Raw genomic sequence first — 15,405 nt, 5'->3', positions numbered from 1 at the left:
GCCGAGGTCACGTCGATCGGCCCAGCTTCCGCCTCCGGGACCCCGCATCCTGCCCCTCAGCGCTGCTGCCCCTTCCGGGACTTCCCGGCAGTCCGTCCCTCCGCCTGGCTCGGGGCCCTGGAAGCCGAGTCCCTCCAGCCGGCGCCCCACCCAGAGCCCCATGTGTGCTGACCCCAGGTTCTCGTCCCGACCCCCATCCCCTTAATTGGGAGGCCCCGCCCCGTGCGCAGTGACGTCGGACGCCGCTGTCAGCCGGCGCTGGGGGGGGTCGGTGTGGGGTAGAATGGCCGCTGCCGCCGTCACCCGCGGGACCCCGGGAGGTAAGAGCCGGGGCCTCTCGCCCGCCTCTCCGCTCCGCGCCAGGGGGCGCAGCTCCACCGGCCCGGACGTTGCGCGCCGCGCCGGGGACCACCGGCCCTCTCCCGGTTCGCCCCCACTCCCCGCTTCCGTCCTCCTTCCCCGCGCCAGGGGGCGCAGCTCGGTGCAGGGCCCCACGGCGGACCTGCCGGGCAGGACCGTCCCGGGGACCCCCGCACCCCGGCACCCGCACTGTCCCTTGCCCGCCACGCGTCCGCGGACTTTGCTCCGCATCTCCTGCAGGACATCCCTCCGTGCGGGAGGGAGGCGGGACCCTCCCACCTCGGAGCGTCTCCGCGGACCACCGCCCCGCGGCGGGGGGGCCGCCCCCGGGCCCGCCTCGCACCCTGGCCGGCTCCCCATACAGGACTGCGCACCTGCGCCCTAGGGCGGAGTCCTTACCACAACCCAGGCTCCAGTGCTCACAGCCGAGCTCGGACGGGCCTCTTCCTCCTCCCCATCCCCGGACACCTGGTGGAGCCCGCGCTGAGAGCATCCTCCAGCGTCCATCTGTTCCCCCAAGAGGGTGGGGGCTCAGGCTGGAGCCAGAGTGGTAGATGGGCTAGAGTAGGCCTGGAGGCCGAGGGAGGCAGAGGCTTTGGGGAGAGAGGTGCGGCGGGGTGCACAGGGCGGTCAGCCTCAGGATGGAGGATGGGTTGTCCTGAGGGTGGGTAGCTGGGTCCTGGTGTCTAGCCCAGATTCTACCAGGCCCTGACCAATCTGGAGGGAAGGGTGTAGGTTAAGATCAGTTGTCAGATCTGCCCTTCACCTTCGAAAAAATCAAATAGAGAAGTAACTCAGGGTGTGTCTTCTAAGGCCTAGCTCTCCACCCGGACTTAGATCTCCTGCCCTCCCCCCAGCATCCAGGCTCTCATGTGCCAAAGCATCCTCCAAGAACCGGATGCTCTGAGTCCCAGCCTCAGGACCTGACCTCACCGTAGCCCCAGACCCGCAAGAGCCCAACCCCAGACCCGCAAGAGCCCAACGCCAGCCCCGCTGGCCTTCTCCCCTCCCCCACCCTGCCGGTCTCTTCCTGATTACTCTGTTCTGTTGTGTCTCCAGCTCGTGTTGGTTCCTGGCACCATGTCTGGGTTCGCCCTCTCCTCCATTCCCTGGCTGTATTCTGACATCATAGTCCAGCCCCTTCCTCTCGCTTCCTCATCTTTCTTAGATATCACGACCCAGTTCTGTACCTGGTCTCCTACCTCATCCTCCTCATCCTGGATAGTGTGGAGGCTTCTGCCATGACCTTGTTCTCTCCCTTCCCAGCACAGACTCCCCCTCCCCCCGGCCCCTCAGGCCGGGGGTGACCTTGCCCCCTGGAGCCCTCACCATGAATACCAAGGACACCACCGAGGTTGCTGGTGAGTTCACAAGCCAGGTTCCCAGTTTGGGCACAGCCTTTTTTTCTCCCCAAGTGGTGGTGACCTAATTCTTGGATCCCTGCTCTCCTTGTCATCATTTCATCCCACCCTCCCACCCCGCCCCATGCTCTGGATTTGGCCCTTTTCCCCTGGATTATCACAGGGACATCAGGAGCAGCACCCTAAGTCCTCCCTTCTCATCCCCTCTAGAGAACAGCCACCACCTGAAGATCTTTCTACCCAAGAAGCTGCTGGAGTGTCTTCCTCGCTGTGCGCTGCTGCCTCCAGAGCGGCTCCGGTGGAATACAAATGAGGTTTTCTAGGGAGCCTGGGGGATTAGGGCATAGCAGGGCCTGGTGGGCTGGAGGAGTGTGAATGGGGGTCTTGCTGTGCCTGTCGACATTCTCTAGGCTCTTTGAGGATCATAGGAGAGGTATAAAGCCCTGCATCTTGTAGTAGCTCGCTTCTCCTTGGCATATCCACCTGTGTAAAGATACTATCTACCACTTACAAAGTACTTCCTACAAACCAAGCACTGTGCTCAGTACTTGTCCTGCATTATCTCATTCAGTCCTCCAAGGACGCTGTAGAGCAGACGGTGTTGTTATCCCCGAGGTATAGATGGGAAAGACCAAGAGGCCAGCCTGAGACTTTGGAAAGGGACACCCACCTGAGTGCCTCTTCTCCTGCAGGAGATTGCATCCTACTTGATCACCTTCGAGAAGCATGATGAGTGGCTATCCTGTGCACCCAAGACAAGGTGAGAAATTTTGTGAAGGTGGGGAGTGGCAGGGATCCTGGGTTCTGTACACAGAACTCGAGGCCAATCCTTCCCTTCTCAGGCCTCAGAATGGCTCTATTATCCTCTACAACCGCAAGAAGGTGAAATACCGGAAGGATGGTTACCTCTGGAAGAAGCGGAAGGACGGGAAGACCACCCGAGAGGACCACATGAAGCTGAAGGTCCAGGGCATGGAGGTAAGCGAGGCCTCCAGCTCACCTGCCCTGGTCCTCCTCCCCGCTAGCTGGGTTCCAGCCCTGCCAGGGCTTGGTGACATTCTCTGTCTACCACCCTCCCAGTCACTCTTCCCTTCTCACTCACTTTGGATCCGCTAGGTGGTTGCTTAGCCTACTCTCTGCTTCCCATTTCCCTCCGTGACCCAATTCTCCAGGACTTAGGCCACACCTCCCTCTGGAGGACACAGATGCCCAATCTCCTTACTTCCCTTGCATTTCCCGCAGGGGTCCGAGTACTGACCCTCTAAGCACAGGTTTCTCTTCCCTCAAATCATTGCTCCTCATCTTGGATGTGTTGTTGCCATGCCCTCTGATTTTTGGATGGTTCCATATGGCAAATCTGGTCCTTGTTTTAAGGCTCTGGCCCCACTGTTCCCTCCTCTCTGTCCTGGGGTGACATGGGGTACTGGGATTTGAAAGGTGTGGGGAATAGGTGGGGGTGGGTGAGGGTGAAAGAGGAGCTGGTGGAAAGATTGGGATTCCTGCAAAAGGACTGAACAGAGGAAGAGTTGGGGAGCAGACTAGCCCTCCCCCCACCCCAGCCTGTCTCCTGGCAGTGTCTCTATGGCTGCTACGTTCACTCTTCCATCGTCCCCACATTCCATCGGCGCTGCTACTGGCTGCTCCAGGTGAGGATGGAAGAGCTCAGGGAGACAGAGTCTACCTGGCTCTTTGAGGGAGGTGGGGGCCTGCAAGAATGAAGTGGAAGGATGACTAGGTTCTGAGTGGGAAAAGGAGACTGGGAAGAAGAGAAAGGGGTTTGGGGATGGAGAGAGCCAGAACTTGGGGGGTGAGGTTGGGGGTGCCTGGGAAGAAAGTGAGGACTAGGAGGCTGAACCCCTGGGTGGCAGGACCCCCCCCATAGCACTCTGCATGTACCCTTGTGCTCTCAGAACCCTGACATCGTCCTTGTGCACTACCTGAACGTCCCAGCCCTGGAGGATTGTGGAAAGGGCTGCAGCCCCATCTTTTGTTCCATCAGCAGCGACCGTCGAGAGTGGCTCAAGTGGTCCCGGGAGGAGCTGTTGGGACAGCTGAAGCCCATGTGTAAGGCAGCAGGGCTAGGACAGCTCTCAATGGGGAAAGTGGACATAGGGAGCTCCCAAAGGGGCCAGGGTTCTATACTCAGGAGTCTGTGGGGTGACCATTTCCCCCCAAGCCAGGAGGGGTCTTTCCTGGGTGGGTGGGTGGGTACCAGGGTCCCTGGTGTGATCTAAGGTGTTGGAATATGGAGGGCAGCTGTGAGCTATGGGAGCTGTCTTGAGGCTGCTGGCCTCTGTTCACCTAGCCAGAAGTCTTAGAGCATCTCAGGTGCTTGGAAGAGCCATCAAGATTCCCTGGTGACTATTTTGTGGGGGTCCTATAGCACTTCCCCCCAACTCTCCTCTAGTTCATGGCATCAAGTGGAGCTGTGGGAACGGGACAGAGGAGTTCTCTGTAGAGCAGCTGGTGCAGCAGATCCTGGACACCCACCCGACCAAGCCTGCACCCCGAACTCACGCCTGTCTCTGCAGTGGAGGCCTTGGTTAGTGACCCCTGACCTTGGAACCCTCCTCCCTCCTAGTGTGCTGCCCTTACTCACATCAGGGGGATAGCTGGGATTTGCATGCTTATTTGCATGTCTTTTGCATGTTCCAGAAAGATGGGCCAGATGAGCAGAGGCCTTCCCATCTGCACACTGCCCAGTTCCTTTTACTTGATTCCTGGCAGCCCAGGCTCTCTATTTGCTTTCTTCATAAAGCAGCTCCTGGCCACCCAAGCACTACCACTTACACACAGGCTTAGCTTTATTCTTAGTTGGTACCCACTTGGTTCTGTTCTTTTGTCCTTTTTCTATGCCTTTACCTATTTCTCTCAGCTATTCCCCCAAGCCCTCAATCCTCTCCTGCAGTGCTCCTCCAGGGGGAGGGAGGGGGAGGAGAAATATTTCTGCCGCCTCCCAGTGGCCATAATCAGTATGACACCTCTGGTGTTTAGTGACATCTCAGGAAATGCATGAAAGCTTTCCAGTAAGGGAAGGCTGGAGAAAGATGTGTCGTATCCCTTCTCTCCCCACCACCCCTTCCACTGCAGGTTCTGGGAGCCTTACCCACAAATGCAGCAGCACGAAACACCGCATCATCTCTCCCAAAGTGGAGCCCCGAGCTTTAACCCTGACCTCTGTCCCCCATCCCCATCCCCCTGAACCCCCTCCACTGATAGCCCCACTTCCCCCAGAGCTCCCCAAGGCACATACCTCCCCATCTTCTTCTTCCTCTTCCTCCTCTTCCTCCGGCTTTGCGGAACCCCTAGAGATCAGACCTAGCCCTCCCACCTCCCGAGGGGGTTCTTCGACAGGAGGCACCGCTATCCTCCTCCTGACGGGACTGGAGCAGCGAACTGGGGGCTTGACGCCCACCAGGCACTTGGCTTCCCAGGCCGATCCTAGGCCTTCCATGAGCTTGGCTGTAGTCGTAGGCTCTGAGCCCTCTGCCCCGCCAGCTCCTCCCAGCCCTGCCTTTGACCCGGATCGTTTTCTCAACAGCCCACAGAGGGGCCAGACGTATGGAGGAGGGCAGGGGGTAAGCCCAGACTTTCCTGAGACAGAGGCTGCCCATACCCCCTGTCCTGCCCTAGAGCCCGCTGCTGCCCTGGAGCCCCAGGCAGCTGCTCGGGGTCCCGCTCCACAGCCCAGAGCAGGCGGGAGAAGAGGAAACTGCTTCTTCATTCAAGATGATGACAGTGGGGAGGAGCACAAGGCCCAGGGGGCTGCCCCACCTGTACCTTCACCCCCTGCTTCACCCGCACCCTCACCTGCCCCCTTGGAGCCATCAGGCAGAGTAGGAAGAGGGGAGGCCTTGTTTGGAGGAGCTGGTGGGGCCAGTGAACTGGAGCCCTTCAGTCTTTCATCATTCCCTGAGCTCATGGGAGAACTCATCAGTGACGAAGCTCCGAGTGGCCCTGCCCCAGCCCCCCAGCTCTCTCCTGCTCTTAGCACCATCACCGACTTCTCCCCAGAGTGGTCCTACCCTGAGGTGAGTCTCAGGCTTCTCTCCTCCCTCCTGCATCCCTCTTACCCTGTGGTCTGTGACCTAGTTTCCCTCAGTTCCCACGGCTGCTTAGCTCTCTTCCCAACCTCATAGAGTGTAGCTCGTTTCCTGTTTTCACAGGCCCTCTGACTAACCCTTTCTCCCTCCCTCCTCCTTCTACCTGTGAATTGTGATTGTGTGAGTCCCTCAAGTGCCCCAGGGGACTTCATTCCTTGGTGGCTGTTTCATGGGGTGGGATGGGGCCGGGGAGGGACTGGGACAGCTCAGCCTGGAGAAGAGAAAATACAACTGGGATGTGATTGCAGACTTTGGGAAGCTGAAAGACTGTGTTCAGCAGTGGAGAAGTTCTGCTTTTTGCTGCTCCAGGGAGGGAAAGCAGGAACTACAGTGGGGGTCCAGAGGGGGCCTGAGAAAAGGACTTCCTTCCGGTGACAGCTATGTGCAAATGGGTTGGTAGCCTTGGGGGAGGCAATCAGTTCCCCATTTCTGGCAGATTCAGGTAGAGGACAGGAGTGTGGGGAGAAGGGACAGTGGGTTGAGTTCACTCCACTGGGTCCTGTCCAATCCCTACACCCCAGACCCAGGGGTGTACAGAGGACAGTAGATCCTCTCTCAGGGTCTGAATGAATGAATGAATGACTGAGTGAAGGGATAATCAACAGAGAGAGCTCCAGTCACACTGCTCTCTGACTTACGTCTGCAGGGTGGGGTCAAGGTGCTCATCACAGGACCTTGGACAGAGGCCGCCGAGCATTACTCCTGCGTCTTCGATCACATCGCAGTGCCAGCCTCACTTGTCCAGCCTGGTGTCTTACGCTGCTACTGTCCCGGTATGGGGACTGGGAATGGTAGGGGAAGGGACTAAGATAGGACAGTTAGGACTTCCAGGAAGACCTGGGAACAAATGTGTTGGGTTGTTCCTGAGAGTGGAAAGACCTCATCCAGTCCTGGGGCTGAGCCCTGTGGTCCACCAGCAGGCAGATGACTCTGAGCTTAGATGTCAGAAGGTCTAGTTCTGGTCTAAGAAATCTACTTCTTAGCTGACTGGTGATCTTGGGTAAGTCTGTTCCTTTTTTAGGTCCTTGGCCTCCCCTCCTATAAGGTCAGGCATTTGACCCACGGAGTCTCTAATGTCTGTCCAGGCCCTCTGGCTCCAATCCAGGGAGTTCTTAGGAGAATGAGAAAGGAGAGATGTTGGTCTCCTCCAACCAGTCTTGGGACTGAAGGACATTGGCTTCTAGACCTGTGCTGTCCAATATGTTGGCCATTAGCCACATGTGCCTATTGAAATGAATTAAAATTAAATAAAATTTAAAATCACTTCTTTTTTTTAATTAATTATTTTTTTCCTTTGGCTGTGTTGGGTCTTCGTTGCTGTGCGCGGGCTTTCTCTAGTTGCGGTGAGAGGGGGCTACTCTTCGTTGTGGTGCGCGGGCTTCTCATTGTCATGGCTTTCTCTTGTTGTGGAGCACGGACTCTAGGTGCGCAGGCTTCAGTAGTTGTGGCACGTGGGCTCAGTAGTTGTGGCTTGCGGGCTGTAGAGCTCAGGCTCGGTAGTTGTGGCGCACGGGCTTAGTTGCTCCGTGGCATGTAGGATGCCCTTCCCGGGCCAGGGCTCGAACCTGTCCCTTGCATTGGTAGGTAGATTTTTAACCACTGTGCCACCAGGGAAGCCCTAAAATTCACTTCTTCCATCACACTAACCATATTTTAGGTGCTCAGTGGCCACATGTGCTAGTGCTACCCTATTGGACAGTGCAGATGCAGAATGTTTCTATCACCGAGCAAAAGTTCTTTTGGACAGCCCCGGTCTAGATGTCATTGCCAAGGCTCATCTCTGCCCTTTTGCCACCACCTTTGCCCCTTACCTGGCACTCAGCAATGTTGCTGTGGGACCCTAAGGACCACTAGAGTGACAGTTTGACAGCTTTGCTGTCTATGAGTGTGTCCTCCCCCAGTCTCAACAGCCCTGTTTAATGGTGGATTGCAGGAGAGGGGCTGAGACCAGAGAAGCTAGGAATTGGGAGTCTCAGCTTCTGGTCTTGGGGCCAGGGCCTGGTGGTTTCATTCTCAAGGCTATAGACATTGAGACCCTGGGAAAGAGCTCATATTAGGCCCTGTTGGTGAGCAGCTAATTCCTTTCCCGCATCTTAGTAACAGGGTTATGACCTCTGGACCTTGATCTTGGGGGATCAAGAGATTTCACCATTATCAAATTGTTTACAAGTATAGGTGTTTCTTGATCCGCTGCTTCTATACCTTGGTGCTGCACGACAACATCCTTAAGTACAGGGTCTAGAAGCCAAGGGGTCTCTGGCCTGTAGTAGGTATTAAGTTCTCAAACGAAGGGAATCCCTCCCCAGTTAGTGCCAAGGCCACTGAAGCCGGGAGCCTCTGGGGCCCACAGCAGGGGGAGTAGGGGAGGTAGATGTGAAATGATCACCTGTGACCCTGACACAGGGGGTCAGAGAAAGAGCCCAGGAAAGAGAGCCCCCTCGCTGATCCTTGCCCTCCCCAGCCCATGAGGTTGGGCTGGTGTCTTTGCAGGTGGCAGGGAGGGAGGGACCCCTTTCTGCTTCTGTGCTCTTTGAGTATCGAGCCCGCCGATTCCTGTCACTGCCTAGTACTCAGCTTGACTGGTTGTCACTGGACGGTGAGTACCTAGCCCTCTGACCCCACAACCTTTGAGCATGTCATGCTCCTAGACCCCTCAGGACTCAGGCAGCCACTGCCTTGCCCCTACTTTACTGCTCTTCCCAGCTCCTGCTTCATTGGTCATTTCTGAATGAGGCAGCAAGCTTCCTTCATCTCCTCTTCCCTGTAAATCTTGGAGCCAGCTTTGTCCCAGTGCTTGTCCTGTCCTCTGCATCTCAGAGGATGGGAGGGGCAGCGACAGGGTGTAGAGCAACATACATGGGATACACATGAGTGTATATATGTACCTAAACACGTATTTAAACTTTCTTACCATTTTTTCCTCTAATTATAAAGATAGGCATTTATTATAGGAAATTTTGAAATTACAGAAAAGCACAAAGTAAAAAATGAAAATTGACTATAACATTGCTCAGTAACATACAGCACCTTTAATATGTTTTTTATACAGAGGTGCACATACATACACACGTATGTGCGTACGTGTGTGTATTTGTTTAAATTCAGAACTGTGTTTGTCCCTTTTACTGGTTATCCCTCCTGTGGCTTTCAGAATTGTTTCTCTCCACATCTGCTTCTTTCTCAAGGTTTGCTTTTCTCCGTCTCCTCCTGTCCCTATCTAATCTGTGCTTTACCGCTCTCCTGTGGGTCTCCTGCCTCCCTCTTCTTTCCATTTCTCCTAGGACCCTTGTCTTCACTTCCCCTCTTCCTTATCGCCTGTTTGGTACGTCCCCCAGATCTCCTTTGTGCTTTCTCTCCTTTCCTTGTTTTATCTCTTCCACACTCTCCTGTCACACCTCTGCTCATGCCTCTCCACCTCCTCCCCACTGTCCCCTCTCTACCTTCATGCCCTTCTGTCCTGGCATCTCAGAACATCCCCAGCCTGCACCGGTTTCTCTGTTTCCCCATGGCTCTGACCCCCTCCTGCCTCCCCTCCTTGTCCTTGTGTGATCTCAGGAGGGAACAGATATAGCTTGGGACGTGTGCATGTGCGTTTGTGCATGGGGTGGGGGAGGAGGAGGAGGAATGGATGTGACCATCCATCTCTGTCGTCTCCCCTCCCCGCCATCCTCTTTGTGGACAGCTGCGGGGGGCCAGGAGGAGGGGGTGGTGCTTTTCAAATCACAGTCTCTGAGCTCTTTGGGGCAGTGGTTAACAGAGAGGAGGGACCCTGGAGGCCTTGAGCCCCAGCCCACTACAGAGGTAGTGTCTGGGGCAAGAAGGGACAGAACCGTCACCTGGGAGAAGGCTGGGAGCGTGTGTGTGTGTGTGTGTGTGTGTGTGTGTGTGTGTGTGAGAGTGAGAGAGAGAGAGAGAGAGAGAGAGAGAGATCTGGGGCAGCTAGGGCTGGATTCCCTGTGGGGAGTCCTACTGTCTGTGTGTCTTGAAGGACACAGTCTTGGTTCTGGATTCAGGTCCTAGGTCGATGGATAGTATGAAGACCCCTAGTTTGAGGACTGGTCCTGGGGGGCTGTATTCAGAAGGTGGGTGGGTAAAGGGCCGTTGTTTGGAGAGGAGGAAAGGATATGATTGTGTCTTCACCACCCAGACTCTGGAACAGGGTCCAGTTCTGGTGTCCAGGGCATTCCCTAGACTCTGCCCACTGAGCCCCCCACGTCCACTCCCTCTCAGACAACCAGTTCCGGATGTCCATCCTGGAGCGACTGGAGCAGATGGAGAAGCGGATGGCAGAGATTGCAGCAGCTGGCCAGGCCCCCTACCGGGGTCCTGATGCCCCTCCGATTCAGGTACCTCCGCGAGGAGGGCACTCGACGGTAGGGAGCAGGGGGAGGGTCTTCCTTAGAAATAGGCTCTAGTGTGTGACTCCCCTAGCTCTCCGGCCCCAGCCAGCCCTCCTCCCTGTCCCTGACGCCATCCTGCTCCCACCCCCGCCCCGCGGCAAGAGTGGCTATTCTGGGCACCCTCTTGGCATGACAGGCTTCAGACTATTTCTGGCCTGAAGGAGGGTGGAGGTGAGGGAGAGGGTGGGGGAGGGGATCCAGGGAGTTGGGGCTCAGTGCTCTGGGGGTCCCAGGTCTCGGAGGGAAGAAGGCTGGGAGAGGACTCTGAGTTCTGAGTGGGGGAAGTCATCTGTGGATATGGCACTGATCTGAGCCAGAGTGAAGGCACAACATGGGCAAGTGGGTGTGAGGTCTGGCCTGGAGGAAGCTGCCTGTGGGCGGGGGGGGACACCCAGGAACTTGAACTGGGAGGACTGATGGGCCATCAGAGATCTGAGTGGTGGGAACCTAGACTGGGACGTGTGGGGAGAGGGCAGAACTGGAAGCTGAGAGGACAGGCGTGGGGTGGCTAAGGGCATCCCAGGCTGGGGATGCTCACATCTCTACCTAAGGGTGTGTGCACCACAGGATGAAGGCCAGGGACCCGGGTTCGAGGCACGGGTGGTAGTCTTGGTAGAGAGCATGATCCCACGCCCCACCTGGAGGGGTCCTGAACGTCTAGCCCATGGAAGCCCCTTCCGGGGCATGAGCCTGCTGCACCTGGCCGCTGCCCAGGGCTACGCCCGCCTCATCGAGACCCTGAGCCAGTGGCGGTGAGCCGGGGCCAGCGGGTGCAGGGAGGGGGTGCCCAGGGACTGAGGAGGAACTGGAGCCCTGCCATGGGAGCTGGGGTCACTGTGGAAAGGAAGAGGGGCTGGAAGAGGGTTTGCACTTGGCGGAGTTTTAATGTCCCCTGACTTACAACGCTGACCTCTTGACCTCCTTACATTCATTAATCTCTTTGACTGCTTATCCCACTGACCTTAGTGCTTCCCAGTCCCTTCGATTCTGAAGTTCCTACCGGGCGCCCTTTCTCCCTGACTGGACCCTATTGTCCCTTTCCCAAACCCTCCAGGAGTGTGGAGACTGGAAGCTTGGACTTAGAGCAAGAGGTTGACCCACTCAACGTGGACCATTTCTCTTGCACTCCTCTGGTGAGGATGCTGGGTTCCTGAGTGCACGTGGGCAATGGGAAACGGGAACGGTTCTTCAAAGGGAAGATCCTCTGAGGGATACAGGGGAGGAGTGAGGACGGGCCCCAGGCCTCACCTCCACCTCCACCCTCTTCTTCTCAGATGTGGGCTTGTGCCCTGGGCCACCTGGAGGCTGCCGTGCTCCTTTTCCGTTGGAACAGACAGGCACTGAGCATTCCTGACTCTCTGGGCCGCCTGCCCCTGTCTGTGGCTCATTCCCGGGGTCACGTGCGCCTTGCCCGCTGCCTTGAGGAACTGCAGAGACAGGAAGCTTCAGCTGAGCCCCCGTTTGCCCTGTCGCCGCCCTCCTCCAGCCCAGACACTGGTGAGGGTTTAAGAGGGGACTGCGGGTGGGAGGACACGCCAGGGGAAAGCCAGAGGGTGGGAGACAGAGTGCGAGAGGAGGCAGCGGGGATGGGGAGGTAAGAGCAGCAAGGGGGCAGGTGGCGCCTTCTGCCCTCACCCCCTTCCCTCACCTCGCAGGTCTGAGCAGCGTCTCCTCGCCTTCGGAGCTATCGGATGGCACTTTCTCCGTCACATCAGCCTATTCTAGTGCCCCGGATGGGAGTCCTCCCCCTGCTCCTCTGCCAACCTCTGAGATTACTATGGAGATGGTCCCAGGCCAGCTCTCCTCTGGTGCCCCAGAGGCCCCCCTACTCCTCATGGACTATGAAGCCACCAACCCCAAAGGGCCCCCACCCTCACCGCCTCCTCTCCCACCGGCCCCAGATGGTAGGGCTGCTCCAGCGGAAACTGACAGCCCACCAGCTGTGGACGTGATCCCGGTACCGCTTATGCCGATGGAATTATGAGGGCTCGAAGTAGAGTGGGGCGCGGGGTGGGGTGATGCCGACCATTCCATAAAACAGAATCAGTCTGGCTGCAGTTTGGGAAGAAGGGGCCATTTACTCTCATTTAGGGACAGGCAAGTTTATCCTCTGCTTAGCTCCTGTCAGAGCTTGTGACTCAGAAGTCATGAGGCATCGGGGGTTAAAAATTCTGGGGAATATCTTCAGTTAGAGCCGGGTTGTAGGGGTTACTTGTTGATCCACGAAGGGACAAGGTTCTTGGGGAACGAGAGCAATGGCAGGAAGTTGGGAGGAGTGAGGAGCAGAGAGGTTGGCAAGATGGAAGCATCTGGCAATGACCTGGGGCAAGGGGTCGGGGTCGGGGGAGGCTTGCACAGGGTAAGAGCTAAGAGAGTCTTGTGGAATGAATGAACACATGAGAGAGTGGATCTTCAAGTGCAGCAGCGTACTCCCCCGCTAGGACTGGGGACATATGTGCTTTAGAGAGGCTAATGGATTAACTGGGTAGCACTGGAGTACAAAAAATGTAGACAGCTCCACAAGGTAGGCTGCTTTACGTGTGGCCAGCAGGAAGTGCTGCAGGCTTCAGGCCTGGAGCAAAGGCAAGGCTGGAGCCATTCAATAAGGTGTCGTGTGATTGGCAGGCTCTGAGCTGATTCTTGGAGAGTGGGATGGGGTGGCGGGCATGGCCAGGTCTGTGGGAGCTGGCATGGGGCAGGCCGGGTGGGATAGTGGGCAGTCAGCCTGGAAGGGTAAGCCCTTCATTAGCCCAGCTCCTGAATTCCCATGTGGTGTATGTCCTTCCTAGCCCATGTTTCCCATGCCTCAACACAGAGGGCTGTACTCCTGAGTGGGACCTCAAGAAGTGTAAATGAATCTGGAACACTGGCGGAGAAAGACAGGGTTAGCAGGGACAGCCGTCCCTGAGGCCTCATCGTCTGGTGCTGAGAGGAGGAACAAGATAGGAAGTGGACTGACGCTACGGCCTTGGCCGGAACAGGCCGGAACAGCTGGTAGTCAGGGCTCCTCAAGGCTCACCCAGCTTCTCCTCCATCCAGGTGGACATGATCTCACTGGCCAAGCAGATCATCGAAGCCACACCAGAGCGGATTAAACGGGAGGACTTTGTCGGGCTGCCTGAGGCCGGAGCCCCAATGCGGGAGCGGACAGGGGCCGTGGGGCTCAGCGAGACCATGTCCTGGTTGGCCAGCTACCTGGAGAATGTGGACCATTTCCCCAGTTCAGCCCCTCCCAGGTGACCAGCTCAGGACAAAGCCTCCAGATCCTTCTTCAGAGGAACATGGGAGGGAGGGAGGAAACTTCCTCATGGCCAGAGCTCCATCCTGGCTCAGGCCCCAGGGCCTTTGAAAAGGGGATTGGCACTGGCTGCTGAGTTCTGAAGTCACTCTGCAGGCTCTGTTGCTGGGGCTGTGCCTTCACAGCAGTCTCCAGGTGGGAGAAGAGGGACTGCAGATGCCCCATGGCCTCCCTTCTCCCTGTCCCTGCAGCGAACTGCCCTTTGAGCGGGGTCGCCTGGCTATCCCTCCGGCACCTTCCTGGGCAGAGTTTCTCTCTGCGTCCGCCAGTGGCAAGATGGAGAGTGATTTTGCCCTGCTGACCCTGTCGGATCACGAGCAGCGGGAACTGTACGAGGCAGCCCGAGTCATCCAGACAGCCTTCCGAAAGTACAAGGTCAGGGGGCTGGGTGTTTCAGGGGATGAATTACACAATCTTGAGTGGGGAGATTACAGGTTCCCAGGACTTTGGGAGGGACAACAGTCATCCACACAGGCCTGGGATGGGGTGAAGGGTCGGGGACCCCAGGCAAGTCGGAAGGTTAGGTCACATGTCTGTTAGGTGGGCAGCTAAGTGCTGAGACCTCCTTCTCTCCCCTTAGGGCCGGCGGCTGAAGGAGCAGCAGGAGGTAGCAGCAGCTGTGATCCAGCGCTGTTACCGGAAGTACAAGCAGGTGAGACCGTCCTCTCTTGAAAGCATACCCACCAACCCACACCCACACACACCCATTCCAGCCCAGAGCATCCAGAATGCTGCCGGAGCCCTAACTCCCCTTCTCTCTCCACAAGCTGACGTGGATTGCACTTAAGGTATTAGGCGTGAGACCTGGGTGTGAGGTTGTCTGTGATGATTCAGCCTTTCCATGAGTGTGTGGATTAGAGAAATAGACTTGCATCAACTGAACTTGGGGGTGACCCTCAGGGGTTTGGGTCTCTGTCCATTTCAGCCCCTGCCCCTCCTCCCCACTCCTGCAGTTTGCACTCTATAAGAAGATGACCCAGGCGGCCATCCTGATCCAGAGCAAGTTCCGAAGCTACTATGAACAGAAGCGGTTTCAGCAGAGCCGCAGGGCGGCGGTGCTCATCCAGCAGCACTACCGTTCCTACCGCCGCCGGCCCGGGCCTCCCCACCGGCCCACGGGCACCCTGCCTGCCCGCAACAAGTATGGCGTTAGCCCTCTGGCCCTTCGGCCCTCTCTGCCCACCCACTGTGTCCATGCCCACTGTCCGTGGGCTCCCGACTCATCAGCCTGCCCCCCTGCCTTTCCTTGCCAGGGTCCCTAAGGGGCGGAGGGCAGAGGATGCCTGAGTGTCCTGTGAGGTCTCATCTTTTCTTTCTTCCACCAGAGGCTCCTTTCTCACCAAGAAGCAGGACCAGGCAGCCCGGAAGATCATGAGATTCCTGCGGCGCTGCCGGCACAGGTGCTGTCCTTTCCCTCACTGGATTTGGGCCTGCCACCTCCCCCACCCGACCTCCCCGATCTGCGGGTCTCCTCTGACTCCATCCTTGTTTCTCCGCAGGATGAGGGAATTGAAGCAGAACCAGGAGCTGGAAGGGCTTCCCCAGCCCGGACTGGCCACCTGACCTCTCCACTGCCTTTCTCATCACCCTGGGGGCCGCTTCTTGCAGTCTTAACAGGGACAGGGCTCTCTGGGGGAGGGGGAGCCCCCTGTCGGCAGCTTTCCCGTCACTTCTCTTGGAGCCAGTCCTCGGTCTCCACCCCCTCCCCCTCCGAAGTGCTGAACTCCCTTTCCCACCCCCGGCTCCTTCTCCTCTTCCCTCCGGGTCGTGCCCCCCTTCTTTTAGTCCCTGGCTCCAGAAGACCCACGCCCCACATACCTGCATCTTCAGCTGTGACCTCCGGAGCCCTGCCTGCCCCTTCTCCACAGCTCCCTCCCTGCCTG

The 15,405-nt window shown here is 57.4% G+C and overlaps 1 protein-coding gene across 13 annotated transcripts; it reads left to right on the top strand.

Moving 5' to 3' along the window:
- Window positions 1-188: 188 nt before the first annotated feature.
- Window positions 189-15,198, top strand: CAMTA2 (calmodulin binding transcription activator 2). Of its 13 annotated transcripts, none has more exons than XM_022596057.3 (23): window positions 189-320; window positions 1,627-1,721; window positions 1,932-2,035; window positions 2,414-2,481; window positions 2,564-2,699; window positions 3,296-3,367; window positions 3,632-3,785; window positions 4,129-4,263; window positions 4,812-5,752; window positions 6,471-6,597; window positions 8,286-8,420; window positions 10,055-10,170; window positions 10,792-10,976; window positions 11,279-11,357; window positions 11,499-11,721; window positions 11,880-12,181; window positions 13,264-13,460; window positions 13,714-13,897; window positions 14,103-14,174; window positions 14,290-14,310; window positions 14,476-14,663; window positions 14,848-14,922; window positions 15,022-15,198. In XM_022596057.3, the coding sequence occupies exons 2-23, from the start codon at window positions 1,691-1,693 to the stop codon at window positions 15,083-15,085; spliced, it is 3,609 nt and encodes a 1,202-aa protein (XP_022451765.1). In that variant the 5' UTR covers window positions 189-320; window positions 1,627-1,690; the 3' UTR covers window positions 15,086-15,198. The 13 variants fall into 13 exon arrangements, with proteins under 13 accessions (XP_022451765.1, XP_022451762.1, XP_089756627.1 ...); XM_022596054.3 differs by having other exon boundaries at window positions 3,281-3,367; XM_089900501.1 differs by lacking the exon at window positions 3,296-3,367.
- The last annotated feature ends 207 nt before the right edge of the window (window positions 15,199-15,405 follow it).

Source organism: Delphinapterus leucas, chromosome 19, assembly GCF_059928025.1.
Source record: "Delphinapterus leucas isolate spDelLeu-1000000601 "Yukka" chromosome 19, BTC_Dleu_Yukka2, whole genome shotgun sequence".
NCBI classification, from domain to species: domain Eukaryota; kingdom Metazoa; phylum Chordata; class Mammalia; order Artiodactyla; family Monodontidae; genus Delphinapterus; species Delphinapterus leucas.
Note: the sequence above shows the minus strand (reverse complement) of the source record. Positions and strands in the feature narration are given on the sequence as shown.

Coding starts and splice junctions, on each gene's coding strand:
- CAMTA2 (XM_022596054.3), top strand. CDS start 1,691: ATGAATACCAAGGACACCACCGAGGTTGCTG. Junction 8,421..10,054: donor TGACTGGTTGTCACTGGACG/GTGAGTACCTAG, acceptor ACTCCCTCTCAG/ACAACCAGTTCCGGATGTCC. Junction 11,722..11,879: donor CTCCTCCAGCCCAGACACTG/GTGAGGGTTTAA, acceptor CTCACCTCGCAG/GTCTGAGCAGCGTCTCCTCG.